Source organism: Daucus carota, chromosome 2 (genome assembly GCF_001625215.2).
Source record: "Daucus carota subsp. sativus chromosome 2, DH1 v3.0, whole genome shotgun sequence".
Classification (NCBI taxonomy): Eukaryota; Viridiplantae; Streptophyta; class Magnoliopsida; order Apiales; family Apiaceae; genus Daucus; species Daucus carota.
This window is the reverse complement of record NC_030382.2, coordinates 36,903,039-36,928,483: the sequence shown is the minus strand read 5'-3', so window position 1 is coordinate 36,928,483 and position 25,445 is coordinate 36,903,039. Positions and strand designations below refer to the sequence as shown.

Below are 25,445 nucleotides of genomic sequence, written 5' to 3'. Positions count from 1 at the left end.
AACTTTCAAAAACACATATGTTGTGTTTGGTTGGGGTGAATAGAATGGAAAGGAATGGAATGAGTAAAAATAAAAGAAAATAATAAAGTGTAGAAGGAAAGACTTTGAAAAAAATGAATGAGAACAAATTTTTTATGATAAGATTTGGGTAGAAAATAGGTATGATAAGGAATGGATCATTCATTCACAAAATGGAGAGTTTGAGTTTAGTTAAGGGTTATAAGAATGGAATGGTGAAAAGAATGAAATTACATTCAACTAAATTATAGTTCAAATCTCATTCCATTCTTTTCATTTTCATTCACTTCAACCAAACACAACAATAGTATTCTTTTACACTTTGTGAACATAGAATATTTTGTAATACTGACTGGAAGGTTTTTTCTTGTTTTTAGAATTAATCTGACAGTTTCTTTTTTTAAAATTTACTCTCACATCACGTATTTTCTGTGCAGACGTAAAGTACCTTTAATTCATCATTGTGATATCTTCTTATGTTATATTTTGACAATTTCATTAGTCTAAGAGATGTTCTCGACTTTGTGTTATTTTAACTTTACTACTTAAAAATTCAAAAAATAAATTTATATAATATTTATTAATTATAATAATTTCATTAAAAAAAAAATCAGAATCTTCATTTATGAAATAACCTTTTAAAGTGATACGATAAATTTCTCTAGTACGAATATCACTTCAGAGAGATTATACTTTAACAGCATATACGGTGAGGCTGATGGAAATGAAATGCAATGCAGCAACTTTGAAATAGAATATGCAAGGGAGGACTGCTCCATTCGCACGTGAGCGAGAACAATAAACATCTACGCCAATGGAAAAATGCTTGCCGGAGAGGATAAAACAGTTGATCCACTTGAGTTCTGTTTTTCCTTTATATTGCTTTCATAATATATACCCAAGTAAACATCTCTCATTTTCTTTTCCTACAAAATTTCTTACACGAGCAAAGGAAGGTTAGCTAATACTAATGAAAGTCGTCTTAGTAAAATTCGACAGTGCCTGTTACTGTAATGGGTGGATCAATCTCGATTCTAGTAGCCTTCCCTTCAGAAAATAGCTGTGGCAAATTATTAGCTTCCTTGGCAGCAATCCCTTCGGCAGTCCACAACGTGACATGGGGCCATGCGTTCTTTGATATTACCTCCTCACCATCAGAAGAACCAGGACGTCCTTCCAAAGCAGCCAAATTATCCGAGAAAAATAGGGCAGTCATTTCAACTGGGACATTCTGATGGAGAACTGAACCATAGTTGGCTACAGCTATTACTCCATGACTTCTCTTATGAGCAAGAGTCAAATGGGCCTTCTTAAGGCTAATAGCCATATTTTTGTCTTTGAAGAAAGCATCAACATTTGAATTCTTCTCAGCTAACTGTAGAAATAGCAAGGGTTGATCCCAGAGTTATAGATAGAAAAAAGATATAGAGCTGCGAAAACAGAAGGGAAACTAGGACACAATTTCTTTGCGCATCAATTTTTATCTATTTGCTTGGTGATTCAAGTGTAACCAAAAGATACCTCCTCACCCATTGAGTAAACAAGGGAAGGATAAAACAGTCTACATATGAGCCTACCATTTTAATCGATTTCATAGGCAGAAAATGCAATGTATATTTATGTCAACTGCAAACTACTAATAAAGGATGTAGGTGAAAAAGGGCAAAAATGTAGATGCACACTCTTGATTACTTGAAATCTTCAACTAATATGAGCATTTGAGTGAACCTTCAATTACAGACGTTATGTCTCTTAACATGCAAGATGTTGACAAAAGTTGCATTCAGCATATGGTGGAGGGAGAATTCAGTATTGTCTATATACCACACAGATGTACACCACATGCACGCAAAAAACTAAAGATAAATATAATTCCACAACCTTAACAGAGACCATACAATGAACAATTGAGTACTTAAGAAACAATTCATCACTAAAACAAACAAAGCAAACACTTACATTGTGAAGAAGACTTTGTATTTCCGTAACAGGGATATTAATAGCTGCAAATACAATGTTCCCCAGCTTCCTTTTCTCAGTGTTCGGTGTTGTAGTCGGTGCTGTGTAATCTCCCTTCGCAATGTTTTTTAACTGTTGCAACACTTGTTTAACTGTGGACTCAAATGGAACCTGTTTAACACAGAAGACATGCTCAATGTACAAATTTCAATAAGCCATAAACGCACACAATTACCAAAGTATTAGCACACCACTACTGCATGTACTTCTTCCTAATAACTTCTAGCATATAAGTTTTACATTTTATCCCAATATATATTTGTATCTTGGCTGCGCAAGGTCCATATTTATTGACACACTATTCTGGGTTGTTCAGTAGGGAAATGACATGTAGACAATGTCGTAGCAATCCTGGTTGCAGTAAGAGTGGTGTTCTGAACCATAGTATCTCTAATAATAAGCAAAATTCGGACCTGAATAGAATTAAGATACTCTGCATTTCCAAATAATATATCTCGTAATTGCTTCTCCCATTTAGTCCATTCTTGTGCGTACGTTCCTTTGGTGGAGTCCAGTCTGAGGGAGAAGCAAAATCATTAGAGAAGAAGCTCCAAAATATGGGTTTTTCATTACAAATAATATGGGAACAAAAATTATTTTTGCACTCATTGCAAGGGCATCAATTCTTTTAATTAAAAACTTAAAACTAAAAGATATAATTTGACCAAAAATCAACTTAAAAATAGATATAAATCAGCAATATACATAAAACAAAATTTGAAAAACTGAATGTCCCAATTAGAATATATGGCATCTTATACATCACACATTAGCGAAAAAGACAAGATAACCGCGGTACTGGGATAGGTTGATTTTGAAGTTGGTCAGTAGTAGCAATATTAGCTTAAATCCCGCGAAGAACATGAACTGTTTATAAAGTACCAGATATATAACATCTATACAAAGAAGTAGAAACAGTACTATCCCTAAGACCCTAACATATATTCTTATTAAACCCTCACTATAATCAATCTACACATATCATTTTATCTAAGACGGTCAAAAGTACAACACGTGTATGACAAGATCTAATGAAGTAATACCAATCAAGTAAGAATTCTGAATCTTTATTTGCCTAAAAGTGGAACAGACGTGATAATAAAAACTTGACTGAGAAAAATAACAATGGCACCAACCTCCCATGTCTGTTAGAGTGAAGCCTGTACAGGTTTAATCCCTCCTCCAAAGTGGACTTTATTGATTCAGGTAACGGACTCCTTCAAATGGTAGAAAAAAGAGGAAGTAAACTGTAAGGGCAACAAATTAGAGTATAATAAAGGCCGATTCAGGTAACGGACTCCTTCAAATGGTAGAAAAAAGAGGAAGAGGGCAACAAATTAGAGTATAATAAAGGCCGTACCAATCAGAATTTAAGTGCTGAAAAATAAAGATCTTCCATCAATCAGAATTCAGAATGCATGCACTAGTTACCAGTTGGTTAATCACCTAAAGGTATATAATCAAGGAGAAGACAATTCGGATATGCAGTAGCAAAAGAAGGTTAGGGAATGTCTGAACTACGCATCGAGTAAGATTTGACTGTATTCTCGGTATGATTTAAACCTCCAAACCTAAACATAAAACCTGGGCCCCTTTTTCTCGACAAACTACAAAAAAATAACTAGACTAACAAATCATAAACAGATCGGTGCAACATCAATGATAAGATCTACATTAAATCATTCTAACCTATCAGGCTTCAGAAGAGGCATCTTTACAAGTGAACCAAAACGTTCTATGAGCTCAGCCTCAAACTCTCGTCGATTCTGATGAACATGAACTGGAAGTTAGGATATAAATCACACAATATAAACATAGCAGGTATTATGAAGTATCAAACCTTTCCATCATAAAGGTTGTAAAAAACTAGCAAAACATAACAAGCATTTGGAGATGCCTTGTCAAGATTCCCCTGTGAACCAGAAAGAAAACAAAAGGTTAGTATATAAGAGTTAAAGAGCAACTTGACGACTTATCAAGCTAGAACAAACCGGATGATTAACACGGTTGAGCACACGAAATGTAAAGACTGCCAAAGCGTCAAGGGAGAACGGATTAGTTTCTGTTCCTGCAATGAAAAAGCATTATATTTCAGATTACAGCCCAATATAAAATTATAACAAAACATAATAGAAGATAAAATCAACTGAAATACAGAGTACAATATAACTGGATAAATAACACTATATTTAACTGTAATAAGCTTGTGCGCGCATTAGTAAGCACTTTTTTACATACAATATGATAATACACACGCAAGAGCTAAAATATAGAAATGTAAAAGAAACACGTACAAGTTAGCATCCAGTATAAGAAGAGTTAAACTATTCATGTATGACAAACACATAAAGGACAGAAGAAAAAGTATAAACTTTTTTGGTACGATTTACTATTTCATGGCACCTTTATTAAAAAGTTAGTCCCATGTAGAATTAAACCTAAACATTAGTATACCAAATAGCACATATACACAGAACCAGATATGAAGCATCCTTTGCAAGAGATAACAACAGGATAACCAGCAATTATGGGACTGGTCCCATGAAAGACAAAAGTCTTTTTTAAGCTTAAAATGGATGAAATTATGGAGCATTTGAAAAAACGATAAAACCGGATCCAAGGGCGTCAATTAGCCCCAGAAGCCAAGATCCACAAATCAGTGATCCGTCAAAATTAAGAAGGACAGCACACTAGTTTCAGAAATAAACAAATACAGCAATTAGTTAGATTAACCAAAAAATTGCACAATACAACCTTCAGAGTCGGGGACAACTGGAACAGCAGATGCTTTAGTGCTTCGGCACATGCTTTCGATCTGTCAAGACATAACCACGGCCAATGTTTTGAAACTGTATCAATCATCTCTTTCATATATAAAACTAGATATACATGGGCCTTGCATATAAAAAAATTTAGTAGTTAAACTAACTAACACCCTGCTCCCGAAATAGAGAGGAAAGCAAATGAAGAGTAACTAAAGTACTCTCATCCCAATTTTGGAGTGGAAGTATGCTGAATTTGCATAAATTTCCACTTGCTTCCATCCTTACTAAAAACCCAGGAGTACAGATATGAGTGAAAATGAAACTAATTTATGGCCTGTTTGGGAGCTTGAATTTCATTTGAAATTTTGGATTTGATGAAATGACATGTTTGGATACACTAAAAAGGTTGGATTTGAAATCCAGGACATTCAAATACTAGTATAAAGCTCAGAATTTGAAATGATACCTTAAATAATGTCATTTGAAATGAAATACATGTTCCCAAACACAATCTTACTTTTCACTTGCTTTCCACCCCTTTTAAAACTCGGGAAAAAGAACAGAGATAAAACAAATTAAGGCAATGAGCTGAAGTAGCCCACATATGACAATGTCTGATGTGGAGCATAAAACTAATAAAATTGAAAAAAAATAGTATGTATATATTTATGTTATTATGTAGGAATAAATTTAATTGCTACATATTAGAGTTTAGTTATATTATTTAAGAAAAATGAACTATGTATTATAATGGTAAACTACGACACGGATTCGTTTAATTAGTTTTCTTATTATCAGGAATTGACTAGTTCAACAAGTTTTAGGCTTTTACTCCTACATAAGGAGTGCTAGTTAAAATTCTAATGATTTTAGCTTTTAAAATTTACTCCATAAAGTTTTAGCGTTAGATATTCTGACCAGTGACCAGTTTGTCAAAAATCATTAAATAATCGACAATTCAACTCATTAGAATGTCGAAAGCGCCACACTCAACCGCAAAGCATGTGTGATACTGTGATCTGCTGTGGAAATCGTCTTTAACCAGTCCCAAATGTAAACATTGACTTCGATTCATCTCAAATCTATCAACGCCGCATTTGTAAAATAAAATTTTGAGATGCAACAGTTTACCAGCAGTCTCATTTGAATGTCGACAGCTCCACACTCAACTGAAGCATGTGTGATCTGCTGTGGAATCGTCTTTGACTAATCTCAAATCTATCAACACCGCTTTTTAAATTTTAAAATTTTGAGATGCAACAGTTCACCTGGCACTGCGTGAAACTCAGGTTTAATTCAATTTATTTATTTTTTTAAAAAAAATTCCTATACTGTGGTTCAGATTTAAGCTGGCTCAATTATTGTTCACTTTTTCTGTAATTGGCTTTTCTCGATGAACATGTGACCCAAAAATTGATAAGCACAAAGTTTAGAGAAAATAGGAGTACCACAGTTGGATAGGATTTCAACCTAACTCATTTCCTTGCACCATATCAAACTAAATAACCACAAATTAAAGTTATTCTCACTGTAAAAGAACTAGAGGGAAGAAAGTGGGGAACAATATCTGACCTGTCTCCAAACCTCTTCATTTGGTGCATTCTTATCAGCAAGCATGATAGAATAAGGTTTTTTCCTGCGTTGTTCAGCAACCTTCTGCCAATACTTTCCTATTTTAATTCATAATATTGAAAGGAAGGAAAAACATTAATCAGATAGAAAGTGGAACAGAAGTACCAAAAAAGCTATATGCTGATACAACTAAACCATAAACTCCTGTGAAATTCATTTGACTGAGCAGTTGTTGAAATGAAAGTACACTTCATTTGATGGGTAAAGAGTTCAAATTAAAATCATTTCACAAATAGGCGGAATAATTCAAGTTTTTGAAGGGTCCATAGTTTAAACTTCTACTTGCTTTTTTGAGTTCTTCCAGAAAAGATCGTATCACATATACTAATACGCTTAACCTCATTTAGGAAAGAGAACTTAGAACTTGATACCATCCAACTTGTCCGTCTGTATAATTTAAAATTAATAATGTGTTTCATCTACCTGCAGAACAAGCAATTTTTCAAGGAAGTAAATATAAATCAAGGGTAATTTCCAATTTATTTCCTGGCTTCCTATTAATAATATTACCTATAAACATTGTGATGTTTCACCAATTTTGAACAGCCTGATAACTATGCATATAGATTATAGGTTGGTGCTTGTACATATCTATCAACTCCATGTGCAGAGCCTTGGAAAGTTTCCTTACCTCCTAAATCTTTGTCCTAATTCAACAAAGTTTACTTTAAAAGTTTCATATCTAATCACTAGCCCCGAGTCCCTCATAGGCAACATTTAAGTCCCAAACTGGAAAAATGGGAATACTGTCTTGATGTGAAAATCCAGCTTACATCCTCGTGAAGTACGCTTGAATATTGCACAGATATAAACCATATGCAAGTAGTATGAGGGAAATTTTTACCATGTAATGAGAATATATTTGAAATATTTATACGTGTTTCTTGTACCAAGACACTAGACAATGAGTACATCAAATTTTATCCAAGTTGCAGTGCTAAAAAGTTTCAATATGACCCTGTATGTTGCTAAATAAAGTAACAAATAAAGTAAACATTATATATCATATTTGAGAAAACTGTGCCCGAGGGTGTCTCAGGGAGTTCTCCTGAGGTTAAACCATTTACAATATAAAACGGGAATGGCAGATTTGAAGATATATATATAACATATGATAATGTAAAACATATAAATAGGGGCCAGGATCAAAAGAGCTTACAATATGAGCCTTTAATGTTTATTTAATCAACAACACACATTTGATTGTTCTGTTGCCGTACACAATGTCTTTGTGCAGCTGCACTACATAGTGCATTTCTGATTTTTGCAAGTTATAAAAATGGTGTTAATTTGCAGTTCACGTATACTATATTCTAAAGAATAAATTGTTATTCTACACAATACAATATGTTTCCCAGTCTTATAAAATGTTTAAAAGAACAATTATACACTAAAAGGATATTTTAATGATTAAATTATATAATTTACAAAACGATTTTATCTTCAGCAAAAGAACAATTTTAGTTCTAGGGTTTTAAGGTTAAGTTGTTCTAAGAGAAACTTCACGTTATATACTACCCGGCACAGGTTATAAGCCCAATACCTTATCATAGGTATCATAACCCAACCATATAGATACACATATATTACCTTATCGATGGTGTGTGTGTGTGTGTGTATCAATTCTGTTAATAACATACACAATTAAAATTAAACTTTTAATCATTTAGACTTTATACCAAGTACTATGCATTCATTGTCCAATACCAGCAACATGTTTAATACTTCAACTGATGCTCTTTATTTGGTATACAACTATACAAGAGGTTCGTTTTATATAGAGATATGCACACACTCCGATACTCTTCTTCCTCTCATTTCTAACAGTTTATCATACTGATTAATAGCATATATGGAAGCAAATGTAAGCAGCATGAGTTCGAATGATGACATCAACCTTAAGTCATGTCACTGTAGAATTCTGGGGGGCTACTTTAATTCCTATATAACATACTCACCTTCCTCTCACTATATCTATATAGATTATCACACTAATTAGTAAATATATAAATAATGTAGCATCCAAGAACGGCTGAAGAGTGAATCTGAGAAGTGAGAACTACACAAGCCCATTTTAGTATATAGAAATTTAGGAGATAGATATGACACATAAATTATCTACTGGGTAGAGGGTGCAGTCGTGGTATGCATTCTCTGGATTCTATAGAATTGTAAGTGTATTACTCAATTACTGATACATAAAATTAAAATTCAGTCTCCACTAATCTAAAACAACAGCAAACAATAATTCCCTCAACATGCCATCAATACCAATTAAAATATGAGTAAAAGTCTGCTTCCTCTGTTACAACTCTCACACCAATCAAACCTTAGCCACTTAATGAGGCTTAAGACCACGCCCTTTTAATGCAATGAGTGATGACAATTGTTACAGAGTAGATTTCAATTTAAGAATCCAACAGCATTCAAACCAGTTATGCATGAAGTTTCATGTAAAGATATGCTAATGCAAGCTAAATAACTTTCTTAGACATCATTTAAAAAGTGTCAAATTATTGATATTCCTGAGCAGTTAAACGCACCTTTAACAAGATCACCCATCAAACTATGAACTGGACGATCATCCTCTAGTCCCACTGAGGAACTTAATATTTCCTTACACAGAGCAGATTTGGCACAGCCAGGTATTCCTAAAAATGAAATAGTAAGACTTGTTACAAGAATGCACCAGGCTAGGTACAAGTCAAAACAGTAAGCTAGTATTGAACACAAAACATGCATCTTTAAATTTCACTTGCAACATAATTTTGGAATAATTATTAGCTACAAGATTATAAAGGGGCTGGATTATTATTGTTCCTGTCTACTTCAAATAGCATCAATATTCTAGGCTGTCTATAATTATTATTTCCACCACTTAAAAATCAAAATTGAATGGGTGGTGGTCCTGGTGGCAACTGGTCCCTAAGAATTCAATGGCTTTCTTACTCAATAACAAAGAAGTGGAATCAGGAAGTTCATTTTGGCTAATCTGCTCTGTGGTAAAAACTCCTTTGGAGTTCTAGTGTTCGCAATCAAGCAAGTTGACAAGTTCAATAATACCAACAACTTCTGAAAATATGGCAAAGGCATGCGTAAATTCTCTCAGCTTTCAGATACACAAAAAGTAAGAACCTAACAGCAGGTGGCTAACCATAATAATCAGCCACAAAGTTTATAATTTGGACAAATGTATGTTGCCCTTTTATAAGGTTTGCCAGTACGTGCCGTATTTCACACTTTTTTTGCCAAGATTTCAGAAAAGCTCATTGTAATTTAGCTGCACAACTAAACTATTCAAGGAATTAAATAGCAAGGTCAGAGATATCCAAATACATTGCATTACACAACTAAAACAGAAATATATAATAATCAGTGAATGGGGTTTGCAGCTAAAAGCAGTTAAAGATGCTATACAACTCCTTGGATGTACACAAAGGATGCGTTCACTTGGATGGAATGGAAAGGGGGGGGACTGGAATGAAATTTGTATTCTAAATTGGGGGTGACTAAAGAAGATGTATATAATTTTCATTCCTTCAATCATTCCATTTCAAACTATTTGAACTAGAAATCTAACCCACATGTTTTGGAAGGAATGCTCATTCCACTTCTTCATCATGTTTCCTTACAATCTTCATCATAAAAATTAAAACTCACTCATATTAAGTAACTATTTTCTCATACATTCTTCTTTCTCCATAAAACTTCTTTATAGTTATTCATTCCATTCTCCCCTCATTCCATTCCATCCAAGTGAACACAACCTAAATGTCCGTGCGTATATTAATATGTTATGTATAAAGAAGTGAAATAACTCTGCTTACAAAAGCTAGACTGACAAGTAATAGATTGGCCAATTCAGGCTGGCTAGAATGTGCTACCTGGAAAGAACACTATCAGACCCTCATTTTTTCTAACAGCGTCCTTTACTACAGAGGGACTGGGGCTTGATGGTGCTACTTCCTTCTCTTTCTCAAGGTCTCCCTCTTCGTCTCTGCCTCCATCAATTATGGCCATGAAATCTTCAGATCTGACCACGTTCCCCGCAGCTCCTATTAAAGTTTGATTCTGTGGACTGCGTTTGGCATAGTTTTCGAGAAAAGGTTCCACCTCAGTAAGGTATATGGACGATGACAGCTGCTTGTGTCCATGCTTCCTCCTTATGTAGAGCGCCCTAAATTATAGCAGCTAGTCATCAGTCCATAAAGAACAGAACTAAAGATAAATAAGGAAGAGATGATATAAGACGCTAAGATACCATTCATCAAGCATCTTGCTTAGTTCCTTCTGCTTAACTGCCGAAGTATTCCATATCTTCATTTGCCTAAATTGATAATAACGTCGTCATCATGAGGGTAACGTCAACATTTAATTACACATTTTTTTCTAGAGAAAGTTTAAAATTATTCTTGCAAACAAATTCATAAAGATAGTTGAACCACAACTTTTCTCTTGGTCTCTTAACGAGTCTAATTATGTAACAGAAGTACATACCACGGAGGTCCAATGTAAGGAAATCTAACAGATTTCTGAAAGTCCATAACATACAAGATAAATATCGAGTCAAGTTCAAGCCAACTACAAATACTACAGAATAAGCACATCCAAGAGAACACAAACATTAAAATTAAACACAATCGCACTCCAAGATGATTTCCAGATTTTTTGAGGATAGATATGTAAACTCAAATGATATAAGCTCTTGTAATAAGAGAACAACAAATAATTCATATTATCATTTACTGAAGTCAGCCTTCAAGCAAACAACAAAAAAACAAGTCACTTCATATGAAATAGCTCTTGTTCTTCCTTGGCAATATAGAAATTTACCGCATGTAGTAAGTCTTGTAAGCAGCTGGACCTTCCTTGAACAGAATTGACAAACCATTTCGAATAAGAAAGGTTCGCAACTGAAGATCAAAAATAAACAATGCAGAATTAGTATGTGCATCATAACAAGAAAAATATGAATACAAAATTTTAATGACAAACGTGGCAAAACTTTAAGCTATTTTTTTGTGGATAAAAAGTTAATAAACAGCAACACATTGATGGATAACATTAGCCTCGTCATCATGTAAGGGAGGAACCAACTACGCAAGCAAATGCACCTTGTATGTGAGAAATTTCATCTTAATCATAAGATTTGCATCTTCATCTGCTAAACCACCTTTTTCGGATTCATTGCTATCATTGACATGGTTAGTCAGGTCAACACAGTCCTTGTCGAATTTTGGACCTCCATCCTCCTTTGCCTTGAACAAATTCAAGTCAACAAAAAATCCTGAAAACCATAATAAAATCATAAATCAGACACCGTATCAAGATCACTGATTCTGTCTTGTCAGCATTATTGCATGTTGCATGTGATTTTAATAGCACATATATCAGGCATCAAGTGCAAGTAGTTGGATATAGACACTTCAATCTAATCTTACGAATATTTAGGTTTACTCATACATGACAACCTAATCTGATCAACTGTAAGTAGCAAGCTATCCTCCCCACATTTTTTCCAATTTATCTCATATTCTACTTTCCATGTTTACGAGGATCATCCATCAACACTTGTCATATTCTGTGTTTTTTTCCTCCAATATCATCAGAATACTTTCACAACAATGCCAACACCATCCCAGATAATGAAACATATTAGTCAGTCAATAATTAATTCTGTAGTGTTAAATTATGACTGCACACTCACTTGCTTTTTGTAGTGTTAAATTATGACTGCAAACTCACTTGCTTTCTGTAGTGTTAAACTCTGACTGCAAACTTACTTGCTCCCTATTATTTGGAAGTGGATTAAAAAAACAAAAATCCATGAAAGGTACTAGAACTACTGAAAGAGGAAACAGGCATATTGTTCACAACCTTGACACATATTGAAAGATGTATCTCGGTACTTTGCCTACACATAAATAGGTATATATCTGTTGTACGCCTTTCCTCTACTATTCTTTCCCACTACAGTTCTTGCTCACCTAACCATCAAAGATATGAGAACTCCAAGGTCACACATGAAGCTATTAAAGTCAACCAGCCTAAACATAACTACTAATAAGGAATTATTTGATGTCATGTCATTAGACCCCATACCTAGGTGATCAGTATCTCTCTCTGTCCATTGGACACTTTTTTGGTTCAAACAGAAAAACACGTCTTTGCTGAGAATGCCAGGAGAATAGATAAAATCATGTTCACCACCCAAAAGCCCATCAAATTATATGCAGACTCTGGCATGCACAACCTCTGATTATGCAATAATCAGCTAGATAAATTTCTAGCAGCATCATTGGAACTATTAATATTAATGCACTATTTTTATCGATGGTGACAGCTTTCTGTAAGTGAATGATGCCACGCTAATGGTTCATTCTCAGACATGTGCAAGGTGCAAGGCTCAGTCCAATATCAACTTTAATTTTGCATTACTTTATGTTTGGATGTAAAATTGTGATTCCGTTGCTCAAGAGGAGAGATGAAATTCACTTAATACAACATTAAAATTCCATAATAAAATCCAGCTAGAACCAAAGTAGCTTAAATATCAGCACTTTTTTTTTACAATGTTAGTGTCCATCTTCAATAACTTTCTGTAGCAAAAAACAGAAATAAGATCCACCTATCATTTATCAGTAGCAGTATCAAACTTAAATGCCTGATATACCAGACTAAATATATGCTTGATCACTTTCAGTTAGAACTCATTTGACTTGCATAGAAACAAGCTTAAACAATACAGATGAAAGCGATATGAACATTTTAGAAAATTACCTCGATATAGTGGCCACAGTCCTGGGTTGTGCCTGAGTAAATTTAGTAAGGTTTGACAGCTCAGCATGACATACATGAAAAGTTACACTTATAACCATATTTTAGTTGTTTTTTCTGATAAGACACTTCGACAGCAAATCGAAACTTAGATTGATGGAATAAAAAAAATGTACCCGACCTCATCTCTTTCTGATAGCGTCGAAAAGCTGAGTCACTATGCACATGAATCACCATCTTAAATTGAAGGTTGTCGCGGGAGACTGAATTGATTTTATGAAAGTTATAGTAGCACTTGAAAGCAGCAGGAAAACGCTTCTCTCTCATTAGACGAATCATTTCCTGGTACAAGTACACAAGTAGTTAAGATACGGAGGATGCACCTTACAGGTAAAGCGGATATGGGAACTTCAGTTTTATAGTGAGTCAACATATAACAATTAGAGGAATGCATGCAAAAATTTTATATAATTCATGGCCCTACAGTCATCAAGATAATAGTCGGACCTGAAACTTGGTTGTTGAAAAGTCGGATGGATTGGATTGTAGAAACTTTGCAAGAATCGACCGATCAGCAATTCTGGAGTGTGAATTTGTTCCTTCCCTTCCAAACCAATCGACAAAATTGGGGCAAAAGGAGGTACCGACATGCTGAAGGAGCGCTCTGATTTGCTGCAGTATTATGCAATTAAGAATAAGTTTTGAGGTTTGTACCTTCAGTCTACCTTGTACATGTATATTAGGCTTATATTCCTTTATAAATAATATATATTTCGCAAAATAAATAATATATTTTTCACAAAGAACTTTACCTGCTTTTCATCTGATCTGTTTGCAGCACATATCTCCCGCAAGCTAGGACCCATATCAAGGTCAACTACAATACAATACCATATCATGATAGAGATAGAAATTACAAAACCATAACAGTAAATTTCTGTTTTTACGTAACAATACATTAGCCAAAAAAAAAAGGATAAGACCAATTAACCAGACAATGAAGCAATTCATCATTCACGCAGATGAAAAGGTGAGAAAATTTAAGGGGCCTCATCATCGGAAAATAAATTTTGAAATTCTTCAGAACTATTCAAAAAGAAAAGGACAATCTTTAACTTTGTGACTTCACTATACTAGATTACCTACCAACAATTTTCTAATAAGTTTCTTATGATTGTTCTTTAGCAGGCGTAGCCACAAACTATGTAATACAACTTTTGCAATAAAAACAGAACTAAATAAAACATTAAACCCTACAACTGGAATTTTATGTCATTATGCATAATAATGCTCTTAAAGGATTTGTGCAGAAAATCAAAAAACACCCACTTCCTAAATTGCTTACATGTAGTGGACACTAGCATTCCATTCAAATTATACAACAGGCTTTTAAGAGATGGCTTAACGAACTATCTAGCTACTTCTGTAATCTCTCATCTGCATCATGCACTTGATTACCTCTAACTAGAACGTTTTGCAACTACATGAAGTAAAATCATCCAAAATAAGAAAACAATTTTAAATACCATCGAAGGAGGGGACCCAGGGGGAGGGGGCATATGTGAGTTACTGAGGAATTGATCTACAATAAATCAATTCACCCTCAAACTAGCTTTACCTCCCTCTAGTTGATATGGAGGTGAATCTCTCAAAACTTGCTCCATGTATTTTGAACTTTCATAGCTCACAATACGGCCGACCAGCCCTTCCAAAATTTCACCTTGAACCTTTATATGGTTTTTAGAGCCTGCATGAAATTTTTGCTAGTTCAGTATTCTCATACCTTTACTCATGATATAAGCGATAAAACATCCTGTCACCAGGATTGAGGAAATAACATAACAATCAATATTAAACAGCAATTGATATTTTCTATTTACACATATGATAGAAAAGAAAGTTATGAAAATCTATCATGTGCTACTTGCTACTCCAATTGTTAGGTGAATCCTGTTGTAGCTTAACTATATCACGATCAGAAAGAAAAAAGTTAACTCCCTATATATGCCATGGTGGCTACTTTTTTTGTTTTCACTTGCAACTTTCTTTATTTTATTTTATTTTATTTTTGCTAAATCACTTGCAACTTTGAGATTCTGGGTAAGTGCATTGATTTTGCTTTCTGAGCTTTTACGTAATTCAATAAACCTTATATCTGGTGTTAGTGTGTTACTGTTTTTATATTCTGGTATTTGAACAGAGATAACTAGCAACACATTCATAAATTGTACAGTAATCATTAATCAATGACCAAAATTGTAGCAGTTCTAGCTATTGCCAGATCTTGACCCTTTTAAATATGCCAACTTCTTAAATATAACTACATATATACAATGCAACAAAATGTAGCGATTTTCCTTACTGCGTCTTATTTTTATATGATACAAAATAGTTAATCCGATCAAATCAACAGCCGTGGGATTTATAAGATAATTTTCCGGAGTAATTTAGCTTTGCTTATATACTATTCTATATCAAACTATAATATAGTATCGCTAACATTCTTGCAAAATATTTATATTTAATTATTACCTAAATATTTTTAACATGGGTATAATGCAAGTTTACATTAAGGAATTCCCTATGGTAAACTATATGCAACTATACAATATAATGAAAGTAGTTAGGTACATTTTACTTTAGGAGATTACTTGGAATTAGAGACAATTTTAAGAAATCTGTGACGCACCATACTGAGATTTTGACATGTCCAATGAGATTAGAGCACAAATTTGGGGTTCCCAGGGAGGCACGTTTGAAAAGCATCGATTGATAGGCATTTATTCATGGAAATAGAGTATCCATATATAGACCTCATGAATAAGAGAGTGAAGAGAAACCAATGCATGTTAGACCTGACAAGCGGAATGTTTTTTATGATTAATCGCGATTTTCACAACACTGGGTATGTGGGTATTCAATACTTCAATTACAAGAAACAGAGCAAGCAGGTGACCCAAAACCATGTAACCAGAGGAAACAGTTGCTACACTTCTCGAAATAGACTATAGATTAAGACAACTGCAGTTGAATATAAAATCTTACCAGGTATAGATATATCTGCAACTTCATCTAGAGCATGGCAAACAGGTGTTGCAGTTCCTTCTTCACACAGTGCATCATACACAGCAAAGAATGAGGTTACTGATTTCCTTTTAAAACAACAGAACTGCATATCAGGAATTCGTAACTTTCATTTGTGTTAAGATGCTTAAGTTATCAGTCCAACTGGCAACATATGAACTAAATAAATTGCAGTTCAGATGTTAGTAAACTAATAATGGCTTGTTAGTAAGAAAATTGTCAGTAAGTCACACTTTAAAATATACACAAACCGCTAAAAAAAATACAATAAATGCGCGTGCGCGCACACACAGAGACATCATAAGAGAGAGTATCTAAAAATTAGGAATCAAGCATATAGCAATTTTGAAGCTTCAAACATGTAAAATATAGTTGTAGCAGCGTACGTATTTTTCACTTAGCAATTTGAAGCTTCAAACATATAAAATATAGTTGAAAGTTGTAACAGCGTACTATTTTTTTACTTACTGCATAGTATTACTTTCAGAGCCATATTAGGATAAGTTTATCCTGTCGCTCTCTAGTTTACATCAGATAAAACATATAGTGAATAATTAAAGTAGCTTATTGCTTAGTAATATCTTAACAGCAATGAATATCCTACATAACCAATTTTGTTTAACATAAATAGTAAATGATAACTACAAGATAATCAACTAACCAATTTTTTACATTTCATGATTAGAGTAAGGAGTGAATATACTCCGCCATAACTTTAATTAGTTGGCCATAACTTTATCCATAACTTTAATCAAAACTGATTACTTTACAACTAGCTGTTTACTTTTTGAATACAAAAATGGTGGTCACGGTAAGCTTTCAAGCACTCGAGTTAGAGATGTACACAAAGACTGGTCTAAGAAAATACTCTTTGAAATGGATAATAAATTAAAATTTTAGAGATTAATCTTATTTAAAAATTGGGGTGGTCCACTATGTATCCCAAGTCTTCAAGCCATTTAATTTTGAAGTGACAAATCTATACAACCTAAGCAATGGAAGATAAAATTGTGGCCGAATTGTATGGAAGTTTCAATTCAAATTGGACGTAATTTTTAATTGGAAGGTCCTCATACATGACCAGAAACATATTTACACTTGAATATGAAAATCAACAACATATATAACAATCATTATCTGCACTTCATAACAGAATCATTGCCCCTCACCTTGTCGAGAACAGCCAAACATGATTTGTAGGTAGACGCCATTTCCTGCAAAAAGCAATTACATCTGGTGTTGAGTAGAATCGTGGTCTACCCTTGCCCAAATCCGTCACTGCAGTCACTACAACTGTTCATAGGAACAAACGACTTAAAATTAAGAAACCATAAGATCATTGGAACGTAAAACTTTCAACAAAATTAGGGGCAAGAGCGAAAAATTTTGAAGAGGGAAAGTGATTAAAATTGGCAAGCCATAATAGAGTTTGTAAGGAAATTGAACAAGTAAAAGTTAAGCATTATCTACAAGTTCCATTTCAAATTTGTATACATATAAAGTATGAAAATAATGAAAAAAAAAAAATTTCTTTTGCTGAATGAAAATTTATGGAATTTTTGCCAGTGGTACACACTTTCATTCAATACCACCTAAATTCATTCCCTCCAACTTGAAAAAAACACAAGATAGCAAACTGCAAGCTATGCACATTAAGTCTCCAATTTGTTCATTTTGCGTACATGAAGTTTAATATCTAGAAAAAAGCATGTTAGGTTCATGAAAAAAATTGATAAGAGTGACCAAGTCTTTTAACACTATGGTAACATGTAGTCATGTACAACCTGTTACTGCATTCTATTTTTATATCTTTTGATATTGATACTAAAATGTTGTTAAACATTATAGTTTAGACTTTAAATTAATTTGTTTTGTAATGGACAAAACTTGCCAAGTTGGTTTTATAAAGCACAATTAAATTAGAAAACAACAAATATGTAATATGGATCAAATATGAAAATTGATGGAAAAAACAAGACACAAAATATAAAATACATATAAAACATTTAATATATAATATGTACTTAAAACAGTAATCCATTTTCTAACTAGCGAAATATAACATATATTTTGTGTTACATATAAGAAGTTCAACTTATAGCCCATAAAATTAAATCCCATATTAAAGCCCAGAAAAAAAAACTTTCACATACTGACAAGTAAAGAGGCAAAAAGAAACACAGATAGGTAGAGAGGTAATTTCAAAAAAATCAAGGTGGGCTTTAATTTGTTTAAAAAAAGATGAGGTTTGTGACAAAAAAAAAAGAAAAAAGATGAGGTTGTGTTATGTGCGTAATGAATGCAAATTTACTAGAATTGAAGACTTAAGTTTTTGCTAAATTAAATTTTACTCATACATAATAAGGGACCCGGCATGTTATGTAAAAAAATATATAAACATCTCATCTCATATTCTAATATTCACTCAATTTCAAAGAACTTTACAGCTCCTGGCCCACCCAACCTTACCGTAATCTTCAAGAGGACGTTGTCCATGATCTCCTAGAACGGCAGTCACCAGTTCCATAGATATGCACATGCGATTCCTCTGAAATTCCAACAGGTATACTGTTTCCAAGTTAAAATCCAGAAGAGGAAGGGAACAGAGAATATGTATATATAGAACTGGCATACTTGAACACAAGCCAATGTTATGCCAACAAGTCAAAATGACATAAATCCATATATATATTATGGCCAACAAATAAAAGATATATTAAAAAAGGGCAGCAACAAATCCGTCGCACTTCAGATAACTACACTGAATATGTGTACCATATGACACTTGTGATAACTATATTGAGTATGCGCACCAAATGACTTATTAATATTAACTCAAGTCTTAAACATATTAAAGATATATTGAAATGTGAACCAACGGAAAAGTCCCACTAGTGATAACCACGACTAATGTCAACGATGACCAAACACACAATGTAATCAATTAGTAGAGAATTCAAAGCAACCATGAATATTTATGGAAGTTAGATACTCTTATCATTTATCCTAAGCATGCCGTAAACTGAAGAAAACCAGCTGAGTATGCTAGAACTGCCCAAACTAGTCAAGCTAACCAGTAAGTCAGCGGAAGACTTCATTATAGCTTTAATACATTTGAGGTGGCCATACTGCCATGTGAAGATATTGCATTAAATTTCTATAGTTATGTTTATGGTTACATTAGTTTTGAAATTATTCTTGTCAAAATACAAGGTTAATAAGGAAACAAAGGATAAACATGATAGAAGAAATCAATTTTTTTCTTTATACAGAATTACTTAATAAGAGAAGATAAAATGCACTTCGTAGGTTTACACATGAAAGGGAATTCTGGATATCAATAATGGTAGATTTATAATAGCATTATTTAGTTACAGAATTTTATAATTTGATATATCTAATTGCCAAAAGAGAAGTTAAAGGATCTGCTGTCAACGAAAATGTGTATTTCCACCCATTAAAAAAAAATGCTAACAATTGGTTATCACCGTGGATGAGGAACATGCAATTGTTTAACCCTAGATTAGGATTTAGATTAGGATTTATTAATACCTTACGATACAAACATATTCACTCTCAGTGTCTGTCTACATATTATCATATTAAGGGAGATCCTTACAAATAACGCATGGATCAAGTTGGAAACATAACTAAAGTTATGTTCTGTTCAATCTTTTTTAACTGCAAGGATGAGTTAAAGTTCTTTCCCTACAATAGAGATGTAATAAATGGTTTAGTGGCCTATATTAAGTAACAAGAGAAGGGTAATTATGTATCTCCATTTTGGCAAGCCTGTGAGATAGTCGACAAGTTTCTCATGATATACAATACCCCTTCCTCATTCACAGCAATTATATTTTCAACCTCTAAAAAATTTGTTTTGCTTAGACACACATGTGTGTGTGTGTGTGTGAATGCATGTGTGTGTGTAGGCCAACATTCCATGGAGGTCCTTAGATGGAGTTCCGTAGTACACCATAATAAATCATAAATTTTATTAGAAATTCTATTATTCAATAGTTATAAAATGTGATTCTAATATTTCTACGACATATATATTATAAATACTTTAATACCTAAAAAATTGAACGAAAAAGTTGATTTTCGAAACTGGTTCTATAGTGGAATAATTTAGGATAATTATAATTCTGTTGTAGAATCATGTCGGAATATTGCATAATTTTCAATAAGTTTATAATTAAAAAAAACTATATAATTTCCTTTTCGATTTACTAATCATTATTTTCAATTATATTTCATAAAAAAATTTAATAGATATATGTATTATGTATATATATATAGTGGTGTCTACGAAACTCATACAAGAGGGTATGCTATGGATTGCTACCCTATATATGTATATGTATATATGTGTGTGTGTGTGTGTGTGTAATTATTAATGAGAAAACACAAATATGTGCATTGAAGTCGAGAAAAATATTAGTTATATTAATTGGCTAAACATGTTTTGCGATCTCCTATCGACAGCCAATTTTTGTTCTAATAAAGTATACAATTATTTTAAATGTTCAATCACACCTCAACCACTATCCATATAATTGCAAAATGAAAAGCATGAGTAAGAGCGAACATATAATTCTGGATTGTAGTGAAGTCTATCTACAAGAAAACTACCTCAAGGTAATCACTGAATTCTGATTGCTTTTTGCTTGCATGGCTGCCCCATGCCTCTTGAAATGTTCGCCCAAGAACAAAAAGACCGACGGCAGTGTAACTACAATATAAGAGTGAAGATTCAGCATGCTGCAAAGAAAATCCAAATAATAATACATCCAAGCGAAACAGCCCAAAAAGACATGTCTTTCCATCTACTTGAACCAAAAGGTTGAAGAAGGCTAAAATATACTTGTCTTGCGTCCAGATCTGTTGTGTGCTTTTAAAAGATCAATAAAGGTAAACCAAGCACAAGAGTAACTGGGAGAATACCACGAGCAGGTAAACTAAACTTATTTTATGAAAAAAAAATTAATATATTTCATGTAGAATAGTAGCATGAGTCTAAAAACTGTCCCCAAATATACATGGCGATATGTATGCTCTCTGCAAGCCTACATACTGATATCATGTGTCGCTCAAGACATACTTGATGGACTTTACTCATACATGAGCATTAATTGTATTTTCTACTTCCATCAGTTACATGGCTACAAAAAGTAATATTTACTTGGCAGTTACTCCAATTAAGCACAACATGAACGTAATACGTAACTGATAAATTAATAGTTATAGCAATGTAAATCATCCGAGTAAGCTTAAGGTATAGCTAATTGTCATGCATTGATGTGAACTAAATCAATAATTAATTAATTATATTAGATAAAAGTTAATTGTATCAAAATAGTAAGACAGAGAAAAACATACATGTTCCCATAACTATTTTTGGCATATGCGCCACCTTCATGACCAGCATACATAAAAAGCGATCCAGAGTGTTTTAGAGAAACCTGGGTACAAGATAATCAATGAACAGATAGGATTTAAGGACACTGTATACTTAGGGTAATAAATAGATAAACAAAGAGTTATATTTTGAATAATGAAGAGCACTATATATCATAATAAAATAGATACTGTTAACCCATACTTCTAGAGTACCCAGCCCTTTGGTGACCAATTCAATCATCCTCGTCCTAACCTGACAGTCAAAGAGGAAAGTAAATCAATGCGATAATCATTCCGAAAACAAACCATCAAGCATATGAGCACTATTCACTAAGAGAGTGTATAGCAGAGTAAAACTCCAAAATGTAAAAAATTGAGACAATTGCTACTGTTGTATAAAGATTGACTCTTGCATGAAAATTAATAAATTTTAGGATGCATGTCAAGTTGCAAGTACTTTCAGGCTACAGATTAGAGAGATCAAAAATATTAACTATAAATATAGATATACAACCTTTCTGCTTCTTTTTGTTTAATACCGATATGGGTATGAAGGGGTAAGAAACCACCCTATAAACAATTTTAAACATATTACTGATTTTCAAGCCAATGATATGGACAGGCTTGTATAGAGTATGAGCCGCTATAAGGTAAATTTGGGACAAATCTCAGCATTAATCTCACAGAGAACTAGCAATTTCCACAATCCAAAAAAACTTAGCTACCAACTCCTTGATACAACACCTTCTCCCCGGCTACAAAATAAATACTCGTGACAATTCTCAACAATAGTCTCATACTAAAGAACACTTCCAATAATCTGAAACTCTTTACCCTGCTTATATGTGATATCTACATATATTAGATCATGTTACACAGTGACCTTCAGATGTAAAATCTCACAGAAGAACTTGCTTAAAAATAGAATACTGGACTATAAATATATCTATATCCTGGAAAGCTACACATAACAATTTCTTTAAGGTTAATGGAAGAAAATCATGAAAACCCTTCCACGTTGTGGCCACCAACTATCTATGAGACAAGTTTCTTTAATGAATTCAACAGACCCACTAACCTAGTAAAACTGAACTACAGAACTAATATTAGCGAATATAATCTATTGGATATCTAAGAATCTTTTCCAGGACTTCTTTCTTTCTATGACAGGGAGGACACTTCAGCCTACCTAAATAATACTTTTTCTCCTCAAAAAGATAATTACACGGGAAACTCTTCAAATATAACAAAATAAGATATACGCTGAAAATGCTGTAAAGAAACTGGGCAGTGAAACATGACGATTGACAGCATTGCTTCAAAGGGTAAGTAACATGAAGTAATATAGTAACTTTAATTTCTCTTATGCTTCACATTTTGATACAAAAACAAAAGAAATAACATGCAGTAAAGTATTTAATTTAACTTCAAATTTCTTCGCAGAGAGGTAGTAGAAACATTACCTCTTGATCAGACTTTTCGTTTTCAAATTTGGGATAAAAGGTTGCTCTTATTTGGGCACGCGAGTATGTAGATTTGTCCACTGTAAAATCCTCCAACAACTTGCCATCAAACTTACTCGCAGCAGTATCACTTTTCTCAGCTGTTGCTGTTTTAGATCCACCTTCATCTTTAGCAACTATTGTCGGTGTTCCACTAACAGTTCCATAAGATTTTGGCTTCCAAATGGACTTGACACCCTGTGCAGGGACATGCTTTATTGCACCAACAGTTCCAAACTGCGAAGATGAGACTGAAGCATGCGACTCCCCACTGTTTTCAGCAACACTCATCTCACGAAGTCTGTTGCTGACATCCTCAGTCTCTGCTGTTGTGGATGAACTCATTCTAGCTTGTGGCTTCTTTTTCCACCGTTTCTCCATGTGAACAGCTTTTCTCTTATGAAAGAAAATATAACATTGTAGAAAATATTAATAGGTGAACAAACTCCAGAGACATAAATTTTGCTGTTTATAGTTAAGAAAAACAATTGAAGGACCAGCAGATGTAGAGATAGTAAAGTTTTTCATCCAGAGAACAAGGTAACAGGTAAAAAACATGAAAGCATCATATCTCCGAAAAAAAATAGCATCACAAATAAATAAACAAATCAACATGAATGATCATCGTTCCTAATCTCTTATAGTACTCGATTATAGTTCAGTGCTGCATATTTCTACAAATATGTTTTGACTCCACTAATACTTGGACTCATAAGCCAATTTTTTCAAGAAGGAGCGCCTTGGCTATTTTTCCTAATTTTTTTCTACGGAGAGAGAGGTGAATTGAGTTGATATGGCAACACAGTCTCGACTTATGACTTTTGACACAGTATGTTTTCTTTGAGAGAGCACAAGTTTGGTAAATAAAACAATGGAGGTTGATTGGAGACGCGATCCACTGAGTTGGCTCAGTTTCCAGAAGTTGAAAGGATTTTAGGTTGGTAACTGATTTGAGTGAGAAGTCAGGTTTGAGATGATAGCCATTGAACATGACAAGTGTGTGGAGAAAGGGGAGTGGATGAGAGGCTAGAGAGGTATATATTTGGTAGGGATGGTAGGCTAGAGAGACTAGAGAAGTTGGGTGGAGCTACTAAATTGGCTACTAAAAAAACATTTAGCCATCACGTTGGCAACTGGGCATGAATAAAAATTAAGCCATTTCCGTTCAAAACAATTATACTTCAAGTATGAACAGTGCAATTTAGTCTAACATAAATATTTAAAATTAGAAAACGAGTCATTACTACAAAATGCATATGGAAGATATACTAGACCAAGGTAAACCGGCCCAAATTTAATAGTAATCCGGTTATCATAATTTCATCAAAAGCAGAGCCCCCCATCCAATTAACTAGCCAGCAAAATCTCAAAAAAGAAGCATTGGGCAGATTGCATATTTGAATGCGAGTTTACACAGATGATCAACCAGGCTCTATCATTGCATGAAAATACAAGGGGCTGTTTGTTTTGGGTTGAGAATCATATCTAATCAATGGAGAAAACCAGCTTAAAGTTCTATTGCAACATTAACAGCACAACAGTAATTGGGAGCTCACACAGGCATTATATCACACACTTTATCAGCATAACCACTATAGATACAAAACCTCTCAGAACATAAATAGTGTGTGTACATAAAAATTCAGAGTGTGTGCTTCAAATAATGTACCAAGCCCTTGACACGTTCACAGCAGCTTAAACATTATTTTCAGTCTGAAGTGTGCGATACGATTACTAAAACACTCCGGCAAGCTAGCTTAAACGTTCACAACAGCTTAAACGTAATTTTCAGACTGAAGGTTGGTTTCCAAATACGACCTCGAGAAACAGTTTCATTAAATGGTTAATTCCAAGTCTAAATCACAATAACTTGAGCTTATTACTGTCGAAACAATCAACGATAACCGAAAAATTCGCAGGGAAGCAAAAAGTAGATAACAAAGCTGAAAAACCTAACAAATTGCTCAAAACATGAAATAAAAACAACACAGAATCCACATAAACGCTAATTGTAGCAAGAATCAACGAAACGACAAGAAGAGTGTGTGTAATGTACCTGATGGAGTAGAGGACAAGGTATGAAGGTTCCGAATTTGAGAGACGAGAATAAACGAGAAACAGACATACAGAGTGTATATGTATAGATGATTATTATGTATATATATACATAGGGGAAGAGAGGTCTAGAGAGTAGCCAGTTTCACCGCCCTGGAAATAGGGTTTTATTTTGACAGTGGAGTGAGAA

The 25,445-nt window shown here is 33.7% G+C and overlaps 1 protein-coding gene across 1 annotated transcript; it reads right to left on the bottom strand.

The window, feature by feature from the left end:
* Window positions 1–774: 774 nt before the first annotated feature.
* Window positions 775–25,445, bottom strand: LOC108208944 (tRNA ligase 1). Its single transcript, XM_017379583.2, has 27 exons — window positions 25,257–25,445; window positions 23,162–23,596; window positions 21,901–21,951; window positions 21,678–21,760; window positions 20,931–21,030; window positions 18,765–18,843; window positions 17,465–17,588; window positions 16,257–16,363; window positions 14,830–14,958; window positions 14,024–14,088; window positions 13,719–13,883; window positions 13,393–13,553; window positions 13,215–13,246; window positions 11,549–11,721; window positions 11,268–11,347; window positions 10,696–10,761; window positions 10,319–10,611; window positions 8,978–9,085; window positions 6,375–6,472; window positions 4,792–4,852; window positions 4,029–4,105; window positions 3,878–3,949; window positions 3,727–3,803; window positions 3,174–3,254; window positions 2,451–2,553; window positions 1,978–2,148; window positions 775–1,393 (listed from the first exon to the last, which is right to left on the bottom strand). Exons 1-27 carry the CDS (start codon window positions 25,323–25,325, stop codon window positions 1,001–1,003), a joined length of 3,453 nt encoding a protein of 1,150 aa, XP_017235072.1. The 5' UTR covers window positions 25,326–25,445; the 3' UTR covers window positions 775–1,000.

Bases quoted from the DNA above. Each gene is read 5' to 3' on its own strand.
- LOC108208944 (XM_017379583.2), bottom strand. From the start codon at position 25,325: ATGTCTGTTTCTCGTTTATTCTCGTCTCTCAAATTCGGAACCTTCATA. The intron at 11,348-11,548 runs GTGCATTTGCTT...TTTGATCTTCAG, and splicing joins TGAAATTTCTCACATACAAG to TTGCGAACCTTTCTTATTCG. The intron at 4,106-4,791 runs GTTGTATTGTGC...TTTTCATTGCAG, and splicing joins AGTTGTCCCCGACTCTGAAG to GAACAGAAACTAATCCGTTC.